The sequence below is a fragment of the Lampetra planeri genome, chromosome 17, assembly GCF_965212315.1.
Source record: "Lampetra planeri chromosome 17, kcLamPlan1.2.h2, whole genome shotgun sequence".
NCBI lineage: Eukaryota > Metazoa > Chordata > Hyperoartia > Petromyzontiformes > Petromyzontidae > Lampetra > Lampetra planeri.
This window is the reverse complement of record NC_136123.1, coordinates 4,212,410-4,223,789: the sequence shown is the minus strand read 5'-3', so window position 1 is coordinate 4,223,789 and position 11,380 is coordinate 4,212,410. Positions and strand designations below refer to the sequence as shown.

Below are 11,380 nucleotides of genomic sequence, written 5' to 3'. Positions count from 1 at the left end.
TCCATCATTATATGCCCATTGTTGTGCATATCGGGTTTTAAACTGGAAAAAAACTGCATTGCTATGTTTTCGATAATTGTTTTGCGTCATTTAATCTGCATAGCAATACTGTATATATTTTCTGAAAGTTATTTAAAAAATATTGTTATTGACGGATGTTTGGTTTGTACGATGTATGTTTCTTTTATGACACTTGATGAGGCTATGCAGTGAGGAGATGTTAAACCATTTTTGGGGGGGCGGGGGGGGGGGCAGTGCTGTTTGTTATTCATAACTCTTACCTCGTGTGACTAACTGAGCTACGGTCGGTATTGTAAACTATAACAGAACCAGGAACGGAGAATATGGGATCTTCAAACTCAACTCCATCCTCACAGCTGCTCATTTATGGCTTTACTGGATTCAGAAAGTCCAAATCTACAAAATGTGAAACATCTGCGTACACGCAAACATTCTAAGTGTTTGCTTTTTATATCAATATGTTTATTTAAAAGTAATTATTCACAGCTTTTTGTTCTTTTGCTGGATGAAGGCCTTACCACATCTTTAAGTAATGTAGGTACTTTCACCATACTTCACACAAGTGTCGGTTGAGATGGGGGCCTAAGGCTCATTCAGGTATCTCTTGCTACTGATGTTTGCCATCGCCAGCAATCGATAAGGTCACCAGGAATCGATAAGGTCACCAGGTTCATAGTTACGTGCGCCAACCTCTGAGCTACCACTATGTGTTTACTGTAAAATAAACACGCATTTTTTTGTGCAATTGCTGAGTACGATTTTTTTTTATTAAAAAAAGGTTGCTTTTGATATTTCATACCAGTATTTCCAAGAGAATGGGAACATCCATAATTGGTCAAACCCGCTGACTGCGAGCACCTGGGGCCGTGTAATAACGAGCAAATGTTTGCATGCATCGTGGCGTTTCTGACCAAACAAGGACATGCTGACTAAACATTGACAGCACAGAAATGTGAGAGGCATTCAAATCCTGATGGATTTGTAGCTTATATTTTGTTATTGTCTTCATGCTTCAGACAAAAAAGAAGCACGTTCTTTTTCAGGTGGGAGATGGGAATTTAGGGGTGGGGGGTGTCGATCAGCGACATTCACTACCTAGAGTATTTCTTATGTGTCCCACGTGACATGAAAAGCTTCTTAATTGTACGGCACGTGGAAAATTGCTAATCAGTCAGACGCGTGCAGGGTGAGATGAGAATTTGTTTTTGAATGAGGGAGATTTGTCAACATGGGAGAGGCAGTATTACATGGTGGGTCGCGAGGAATGAAGTATGTACAAGAACATCTGGTCTAGGCCGCACTGGTCAGTCCTGGGAAGCAAATGCCCCGATGCCCAATACAATATTTAAATGTCTTCTTGTCTATATAACGTGCAACTGATCGTATTATTGAAACCCGCTCACCTTAGAACGTAACTACATTGGCATATATACAAACAAATCTGGGAGAGGGATGGTTCGAGTCGGACTTGTCACCACACTCCCTTGGCAGATGGAATCGGGAATAAACAAGCTCGTGCTGTTACAGCATGGCTCCGATGTGTTATAGGGTCATTGCCGTGTTTTTTCGGCATCATGCACGACGTTGCACTCCAAAGTCCTGCGAGCTTCAGAAACAACTGGAATATTCTTCAAGAACTTAAATGAAATAGTCAGTTTCTGCAGAAGCGTACGTGGCTCTGGGAGTAAATCGTCCAATGATACAAACCCGGAAAACGCACCGAAAGAAATTCACTGTTTTGCACGTGCGTGTGTGTGTGTGTAAAGCCGGTCCTTGCGAACAACGAATACTTTATTTTGTTGATTGCGACATCCTCGGTGGGGTGACATCCTCGCGGCAATGTCGTAACAGCAGCAGTCAGCAGCTTTGAGCAAACAAGTGGCAGAGTGCCGCTGGCCTTTTTAATTGTCCGCACATCGGCAAGGCAGTGGATGTGTGTGTGTGTCTTTTCCGTCTGTTCACGTCCAAACCACAAAAGGCGGCTGTCGGAATGCTCGAACGAAATGTGCCCATCTCAATGTGCGACAAGTCTTAGAAAAACACCGATTTAATCAGGGAGACAAGCGGAGGGGTGGGGCAAGTTAGACAAACGAGATGTTGCAGACGTATTGACAATGCTTTGTTGCTGAGATCACACCAAGGCCCAATATTCAAATATTCTCAAAATGTCCCCCCCCCCAATATATTGCTATAAAATAGGTTTCTGTTTATATGATTGTGGTTATGGTTGTACTTTATTAATCCCTAATCTCTGCCATTATATACAATGAAACAAGAAAAGGTAAAAAAAAGAAAAAACAGAGCAATGTAAGTGCATCCTATGTGTTAGCGAATTTGTTTATATTTTAGGCAGAAAATTAGTTTTCAATTTTTTACATTTTTTCTGTGGGGGGGGGGGGGACCCCCACACCCCCTGGAAGATTTGGTCCCCCCCAATGTTGACTCCATGGCTACGGCCTTGGATCACATCATCAATTACGCGCACAATCTGGTCGCAACCCTGGTCTGCGAAAACAATTGACGCCGCAGAGTAGGCTTACAAGTTGACTGTTTTGAATTATTGTTGGGACATCAGTTCTAGCTCCCGATCTACATAATCATTGTCACTGTGTACGAACTCGCGCTTATTTTCGACGAAGCAGCCTTCATAGCACGTGTGTGCTATAAAGGCCATTGCCCGAAACGTCGCCAAATAGTATAATTTTAAGGCAGTATTATTGACGAATGCATTGAGTTTTTTCGGTATTATGTGTTTGTTCACCACTGTCAAAGCAGTATCGCCAAATTATATGTTACATTGGCAAGATCGTGTCAGCTTGCGACTGTTCAGGCAGTGGTTCTTCTTCACCTGGCAGATGTCCTTTCTGGGGGTGCGAGACATGGCCAGATGTTTTCAGAAGGTAAATAATCGAAAACACAAATTAAGCAGGGACACGTAAGTACACACCTACTTTGTTTAATCAAACCCATATGTATTTATTCAAATTATATATATATATTTTTTACGATTTAGAACCAAAGGGGTGCAAGGCTGCATTAAAATGTTTATGAACCACTGGCTTAGTGAGTCCATCCTGCAGTGGATTTATCATGTCGGATGATGATGCTGATGCACCTTCCCTGATTTCAAATATTTTATCTCGTTAACACACACACACACCAATAATGCAACCAACACTTTATTTTCATGTCACCTGCCCGCAGACTACATAGCTGGCAACCCCTTATCAGTCAGTGCCCCTACCTTATTACAGCCCAATTCAGACTTTATTGGTCACCCCGTGTCCTTATAAATCTCAACGTTCATCCTACAAAGTGCCATCACAAGGGAGAAACACACGAAAACAAAACTGTTTTATGTATTCATTTTGATCATTGGTGTCAGTAATGCTACTTATGCTTACTGTCTATGACATTGCAAGCTGATGCTGCTACTTGCTTGATATGTGGATGTACACACGTTGTAAATGTACAACAATAAACACAGACATTCATGAAGGGTCAAATAATACACTATAATTCATATACGTCCCAATCCTGTTTGTCCAAATTTCAGGGAATCCTCAACATAAATTATTTACATAACCATTGCCCACCGATGATTCTGACTTTGTTTTAGTATTTGGCCGTATAATTTTATTGTTGCCCCTATCGAAGCGGCTGTACGCCGTATGGACCTGAAAAACTAAATTTCCCCGTGCCAAAGGGGTACCCCGGGGCTTCTAAACCCGTGCGGGTTGACGGGGCATGAGACTGCCCACCACCACCTGCCTCTCGCGAGCACCACGCCTCCTCTCTGCCCCGAACACTCACGCGGTGATGGTGGGTGGGGTGGGAGGGAGGCCTCACTCAGGTGTACGAATGCTCCCAGGTACAACACACGACACACACACGCGCTTGCTGTTGTCGGACACAGCACGCGTCCCGCATTCAAGACTCATCTGTGAGGGGTTTTTTTTAGCCGGCCGCGTTCACGCGCAAAGGAAACGGCTTCGAACCCTTAAAAGTGTCGTGCACACACACGCACACACGTCGTCGAGAGAGAAAGACAGGTGTGGTGGTGGTACGAGCGTGGCGAGTGCCGTTGTTTTCTCATTTTTGCGTGCTTCTCGATCAGCCCGACCACGGCGGAAGAAACCATGCCGGCGGGAGTGCAGGTAAGACGAAAGGGCCCTTCTTTGTTCTTTCCTTCCCCATGTTTCACTCACCTTTCCGACTGAATAGACACACCGCACGCGCGCACAGCCGTGGGGCAAACCAGTTGAGCATCCGATCGATTACGTTGTAGATTTAACGACGACAACACAAACGAGGGCAATTGGGTTGCAGATAAGGGTGAATTGGCGCACCCATCGGGTCGTTTTAACTGCGGTGAGCATCATCGTCGACGGCGGATGGTCTATCCACAAGCTGTCGGCCCCTTAACTCGCGGTCTGTGCGACGGCGACGTTCCGTCTCGACACCACGAGCCGATTCCATCGCTCCATCTCCCTTCGGTGGCGGTGTGGATCGCTGTCTCGAACGTCTACCACCCCCCCCTCCCCGAACAATTCGATCACCAGTGCCGGCCGTCGTTGGTTAAATCATCCCGGCTAGCCACAATTTGCCCCTTGACTATTAATTTTCTTTTTTACACCTAACCCATTTTTTTGCACGTAACTTTTTTAACACTTCACTTTTTTGTTTAACTTACATTTTTTCCCACAATTTTTTTTTGCACAGCGCAGTGGCGGCCTGAACCGCTGCTCTTAACGCAACGGTCATTTCACGCTACCGACTTGGTCAATGAACTTATCCACAAATAATGCTGGCTAAATTTGCTCATATATTATGCGGTGCTCTTTTTAAGACGCGACTTTAATGGAATTAAGGCGCGTCAATCGATACTATAAATGCACGTTACAGTGCATGGTGATTCGTGTGTAGATACAGCTGCTGCTTTGTAATAGCGCTTGCCGTCTTCTCAACAGCTGAGTATATACTGTGGAAGCGATGGCTGCACATCTCACGGAGTGCCTGTGTTAAAATATGTCATTTAATTGGTCAAAATTGGTGGGACATGTACAATATTTTTTCTCTGTTACTGTACGGTAACTGTGTACCCCCTGTTGGGGTGTCTATACATGCATCACCCTGTTTACACGTATTCCATTCTACATAATATTAAATATGTACTATGAAGGGTGATCCATGTATGGACACGCCACTGAAACAAGGGGAGGGATTCTATAGAAAACATTTAATTTAAAATCATGTGTATTCAACAACACAGTGCACTTTTTTGTCTTGGGTTTCCATTCCTGCACGAGTTTATTTGATGTTTGATGGGTTTCCTTCATTTTTATACTTGAATTGATGCCTGCAAATTCCATCCCACCATATATTTTCCAAAACTCTTATAACGTTGCTCATTCAAAAAAAGAACGTCTTAACTCTTATCTTTTACAACTTAAATTAAACTAAAACAATTTTTTATTTTACCAGGTAAGGCACACACACAACCCTCATAACCGAAATGTTGTGAGGAGGTTTTATTCAGCAGTGGATTGATCAATTCTGATGATGCCAGTAGTGACTGCAATTATACGTACTTTTTTTACTTTTTCTTGTCAAGCTTTGTTGATAAATGTATTTTAATTGACCAATGTGTGTCGACTGCAGGTGCTGCCGATGCAGCCTACGAAGCAGATTTTCTGGAAGGTTGCGATCGGGTTGTTGGTGCTCTTTTCGCTGTTGGTCCTAGCAGGGGCTGGGGTCATCATCTGGTACTTTGTCAGTAAGTTACGCGCGGCAACTTACTCGCTCTTTTCAAAACTTTACTTTCTTAGGATTTTCCCTTTCACATAAAGTGACTAGTTTGCAAGGCCCTTGTGCTTTTGTAAAATGTCTATAACATTTTACTTAGCCATATAAGATAAATAAACAGGGGACATTTACAGGCACGGCCCGTTTGTCAGTGCACTGCTAGACGATAGCAAAACAAACGCTTTATAGCACGTAAATATATCATGTGCTATGAAGAAAGGCCATTACCATACAAGTTGTCAATGTATTATTTCATTTTAAGGCAGTGTAATTGATGAATCTGATTAGTTTTTGTTGCTATATGTGCCGATGCACCACTGCTAAATCATTATCTCCCAATACACTGTTATATGAGGGCCTGATTAATCATGGTGTGCAGGCCACGAGGGTTATTTGACCACATTTCACCATGCTGGTCCAGTGCACGTTGGGGATTGTGGGGGAAGTCCATAAAAAGTTGTATTTCCCCGCACTGTCCTCTGTTACCCACATTGCCTACTGCACCTGATTTTGTGCATTGTGGCTGCTCATACAAACACTATCCAGGCTCAAAGCTGCTTGGCTTTTGAGGTCTGATGGTATTGGGTGTATTCTGGGTGATTTAGTCATTTAGTCATAGACATAAACAGTCGTGTACAGTATAGACAACCAATCCATTATGTTGCTTATGTTGAAAGAGCTAATCTGAGAGATACAACTCCATGAGACACGTTTTACTTCTCCTAAAATGTGACGTACGCTTTTGAGATGCTGAGGAAATTGCAAGTCTGTATTCTGTGAATGTGGCCAGAATTTTTCTTCTTAACACTACGATGCCGAGACAGCTCAGATTAGGTAGCTTGATATTTGAATCTGTTGGATCTTCTGAATTATGGCATACAAAAGAACACACGCTTTAAATTGGCATTGCTGTGCAGGATGATGTATGTATGTATGTTGAAATTATCTTGCACAGTAATGAGTTTTAAATGTGTATTTAAAAGTGCATAGCTCCAATGGCTTCCTTATATCGGATGGAAGAGCGTTCCAGATGGCTGTGAGAAGCGCATCTGAAAGTGTGCAATGCAGTGACCGTCTTTGTTCAGTGGCTAGCCCAAAGCCGCTGCAATGCCGTTCACAGATGGTTTAGTGATCCTTATGAATCATTTTACCATCATGGAAATGCTGGTTGTTGGTTCGTTGTTGACACACAAAAATGGAGAATGTTTAAAAGGCAGCAAAATGGTCAAGACATCTTCGTCTGTGGTATCATTTCAATGAACAGTTGTTTCTGGTAAAAAAACGAAGCACTAGGTATGGATCAACCCTCGTTTTATAACAGCCTTTTGTCAACCCACTGGTTTTAGGTTTCCCTATGCTGTGTCGATTATGGGGGTTGCTTGACCATGCTCCTCTTGTCCTTATGGTTTGGTAGAAGGGGGAAAACCCAGGACTGCTTTAAATAGCATTCGCCTGGGCTGGGAATGGAACTCGGGTTGTCAGGCTCGCAGTACGATCGAGTAACCACTGTGCCACTACTCCATACAATTCCTCGTATAAAACAATAACATTAGAAGTGTCAGTACAAATATATACACGTATACAGTATATCATTCATAATCTTTGGTTTTTTCGGTAAAGTTACCTACGTACGTGACTTTACCGAAAAAACTAAAGAGTATGGATCCTTGCAGTCACGAAAACTTCAAATCTAGAATTATATCATTCATATCCACTTTGAAGGTTGGTATAGGCTTCCAACTTTAGTACTGTAATGACCCGTCAGTAATTTGTCATGTCATGTGCATCTCATATCTGCTGCCTCTTACTGCTTTTTGAACTTCTTTTTGTGTTTAGTTTGTTGTCATTCCCCCACCCCTCCGATTATCACTGTTGGATATGTACTGTTCAAAAGAAGGTCAACATACAGATATGTACTTACACATTTCTAAGCATTTTTTTCAAGAGAGACTTACGTGGCGACTATTGGACTTTTGACAGAAGTCTTTTGAACCGTCAGTCCATAGCCAACCGTGTGTTCTCTAAATGTTGTGTGCACATGCCTCTGAACGTGCTTTGTGCATTGACATTTAGATCACTTTCAATGATAAAGAAAATGATTCTGAGATGTTCAAACATCACTCTTGGGCCAAAATCCCGATAACAAAGTGGGTTCTGAATTGGTAAGGCTTCTCCGTAAAAATAAATATCTTCATTTTTATTGATGTGCAAATTGTTAGACGTTGTTTCAGTCTTACATTGCATCCATTTAATATCTTACACGAGCTCAATCTTACACAAGTGTGGCAATGCCCCAGAACCCGCTTTAACCTTTACATGTAAGGTAAAAAAACCAAAAATGTGCTGCTACATGCTCTTTAGAATTCGCGCACAAACACATTGTGAATTGTGTAATGCAGGGAATTCCTATCAATTCACCTGTCACTTAACTCGATGCGTTAAGGTCATGGCAAGATTATATTGTATGGTATGGCTTGAAGAAGAACTACCATGTGCCACTGAATACAGCACTTTAGTGGAGTAGAAAAGTGCATTCTTTCACCGGAACTGTTTGTGATTCAAGCATGAAACTTACTTTAAATATTCACAATGAAACGAAAAAACCTTAGCCTGCTAAACATCAAAGATAGTTTCCATTTGTCCCAGAAGACCACAATATTTGGTGGTGGCCATATTTTATTTTTGGTGACAAACGTTTCTTTCTTATTAAGTGACCCTAGGAGATAATACATGCCAAATTTGCTACGATTGTTTGTTATCTGCTCCACTATACACAATAATAGTTTTAAGCTCTCCTTCCACTGCTGGATAAAGGCCTTCCCATACCATGTTGAATGCAGGTTGTGCCAAGTTTGTGCTGCAATGCACTAACCACCGTACTACTGCTCCACCCCATATATAGTAGTGTATATAGGAGTGTGGAAGCACGAACCTCTAAAGTGTTTAATGGCATAAAAAAATATAGTATACTGTATACATATATGTTTTTGCTAGCTATTGAACAAAGATGGTCACTTCGTTGCGTGCTTTCAGATGCGCTTCTGCGGCCGTCTGGAACGCTTTTCTTCTGATATTAGGAAGCCACTGGAGCTATGCGCTTTTAAATGATTTAGATTGAAAACGTATTTCTTTAGAACTGCTTTGTGCGTTTACTTTGTTGACCTTCCCCCGCATCTCCGATTAGCACGGTTGGCTATGTACGGTGCGAAAGAAGTTCAACATACATACATGTATAAACACTTGAAGAAAATTAACCTACTTCCAGTGTTATTAAAGCATGCTTTTTGTTCGTTGATACAGGCAGGTATGCATACAATTTAACACTGAGCCTGGAATTATACAATTTATGAAGAGTAATTTTACACCTCTAGACTCTCCTTTTAGAGCGCTTACTGTAAACGTCAGCATCTATGGGATTGTTGCATGCAGTACCAGTAAACGTGAATGTTTAGTTATTATTTTGAAGCAAAGATACGAAGAAAAAGGATGCTTTTGCGTTATCTATTATGTGTTTTGTGTCAAACTGGGACCCTTATTCTTTCCTCTACGCATTTTACAGTTCACCAGTATTGGTTCAAGCAAGCTTTGACTGCCGATGAGATGCATCATGTTGATGCTGGTCTCGAGTGTGCTTATCTTGACCCAATGCTGCTGAAATGATGGTCTCCTAAAAGGCCTCGGTGGCTGATGGGCTGTGCAGATGTTATTGTTTTTAGTGAATGAACAAATATTGGAAACAGGTGTATGCATTGTCTGCTTATTTGTTATGTTGACTCAACAGAACCAGGGCCAGGCAATAAACACGAGGCAATAAACACGTTGGAAGGCAGACCAAGCACAGTTATTTGTTTTGGGGGCTTTCACGCAGTTCCACAGACACAGTAATTTCGAGTCAAGTCAATTAAATTTTTCTGAACACGTGGCAACCTTTCTGGCACAAAACGCCATCATATCATTGCACACATTAACATAAAAATAAGCAATTCTCTAGAGTAAAAAAATAGAATCCAAACAAAGTTATGGCTGTGAGTTAGTTATGGTATGCGAGCGGATAGATGTGTTTTGAGTTGTCACTTTAATGCGGTGATGGAGTCGATTGTGCGTATTGCCTCAGAGGATGTTCCATTAGTGTGGTGCTGCAAATGAGAAAGATTTGTCCCCCATGGTGGTGACGTTTGTTGTTGGTGTTTGAAGGATGGTTTAGGTTGAGGAGCAAAGTGATGAGTTGTTTTTTTATCTTTATGATGCAAGGTGGAGCTTTGTTGTGTGTTGCTTTGCATGTTAATAAGATTACTTTGAAGTTTATTTTATGTTTAATTGGTAGCCATTGTAAGTGTTTTAGTCTTTGTATAATGCGGGATGATTTCTGGAGTTTGATCATGAGTCTAAGGGCGTAATTCTTGATTAGTAGAAGGCGTGGCTGTGTGTTCAGGCAACCCAGGCAAGTGGGATGTAATAAATAATTACATTTTCTAATGTTGCAGCATATAGTGAATACATGTTCACTCTTCCTGGATGAAATAGTTACTCATAAAATGTGAAGAATAAGGGGAATTTGGTACTGTTAAGAAGTGGTACAGGATAGCTGCTGAAGTGATGGTGTCACATTGCTTTCGGGATTGTCTGATGTTTGTACATAGGCTTATTTGTACGTGGGTCTACATTGTTTATCATAGTATGCTATTCTCTGCAGTAATCTTATATCCATTCTCCCCATCTTCCCAAAGAAACAATTGACAATAAGCAATGGTTAGTGAAAGCATTGTTGAATTATTTGATCGGTTGATCGCAGGATTGCTCAACCAAAATTAATTTACGAATAAGCTGAAGATAGCCAGGAAATGGCAGCACATTTGACAGATTCTTGAATCTAATTTGAGGAATATGCCTTATGCCAATATGGATTTTATCCATGTACTATGGTTTATTTCTGCACATGCTCAAACAATGGTGAATTTAATTGTCCAAACATCCCAATGGAGGACCTTTTGTTAAAAAGATAATTTAGGCTTGGAGACACCCTCATCTAGAAGTAGATAGATCATGGCTGATGATGATGTCAAAAAGGAAATTATATCAAATGCGTGTTAACCCCCCCGCCCCTCCTCTTTTATCATGGGACCTGTTTGCCAGTAAAGAAAGAATAAAAAAACAAGAATAGGATATGCATTGTCTCAACTTGATTGGCCTACACATGTTTTTTTGCAAGACTATTGTGAAGTGCCATATACAAATCTGGGACAGTATAACTTAATGTTTTGTTGGCCCACACAATTCATCACCGCCTATCCTCTCCCGGTTTGCTTGTGCAGCTCGCAACCAAAGCTCCCCTGAGCCATCGGTGGCGGTGCGATTCATTGGCTCCTTCACCATCACGGACGCCACCTTCGAAGCGCCGCTCGTCGACCCGTCCAGTGCCAAGTTCCGGGCCCTCGCGAGCTCCACACAAGCCAAGGTGTGTCCATAAGTCCGCGATGACGGGGAACGAGGTGGCCAGGTGGCTTGAGGTGGAATCGCCGATAAATCTGGATTTGAATGCGGTGATTGAAGCGCG

The 11,380-nt window shown here is 41.9% G+C and overlaps 1 protein-coding gene across 1 annotated transcript in view; it reads left to right on the top strand.

Moving 5' to 3' along the window:
- Positions 1–3,882: 3,882 nt before the first annotated feature.
- LOC144723282 (transmembrane protease serine 6-like) overlaps positions 3,883–11,380 on the top strand; it is a 32,053-nt gene continuing 24,555 nt past the window's right edge. The window contains 5 exon segments of the mRNA XM_078601890.1: positions 3,883–3,895; positions 3,898–3,964; positions 4,139–4,178; positions 5,683–5,797; positions 11,139–11,281. Coding sequence (XP_078458016.1) covers positions 3,883–3,895; positions 3,898–3,964; positions 4,139–4,178; positions 5,683–5,797; positions 11,139–11,281 — 378 coding nt within the window.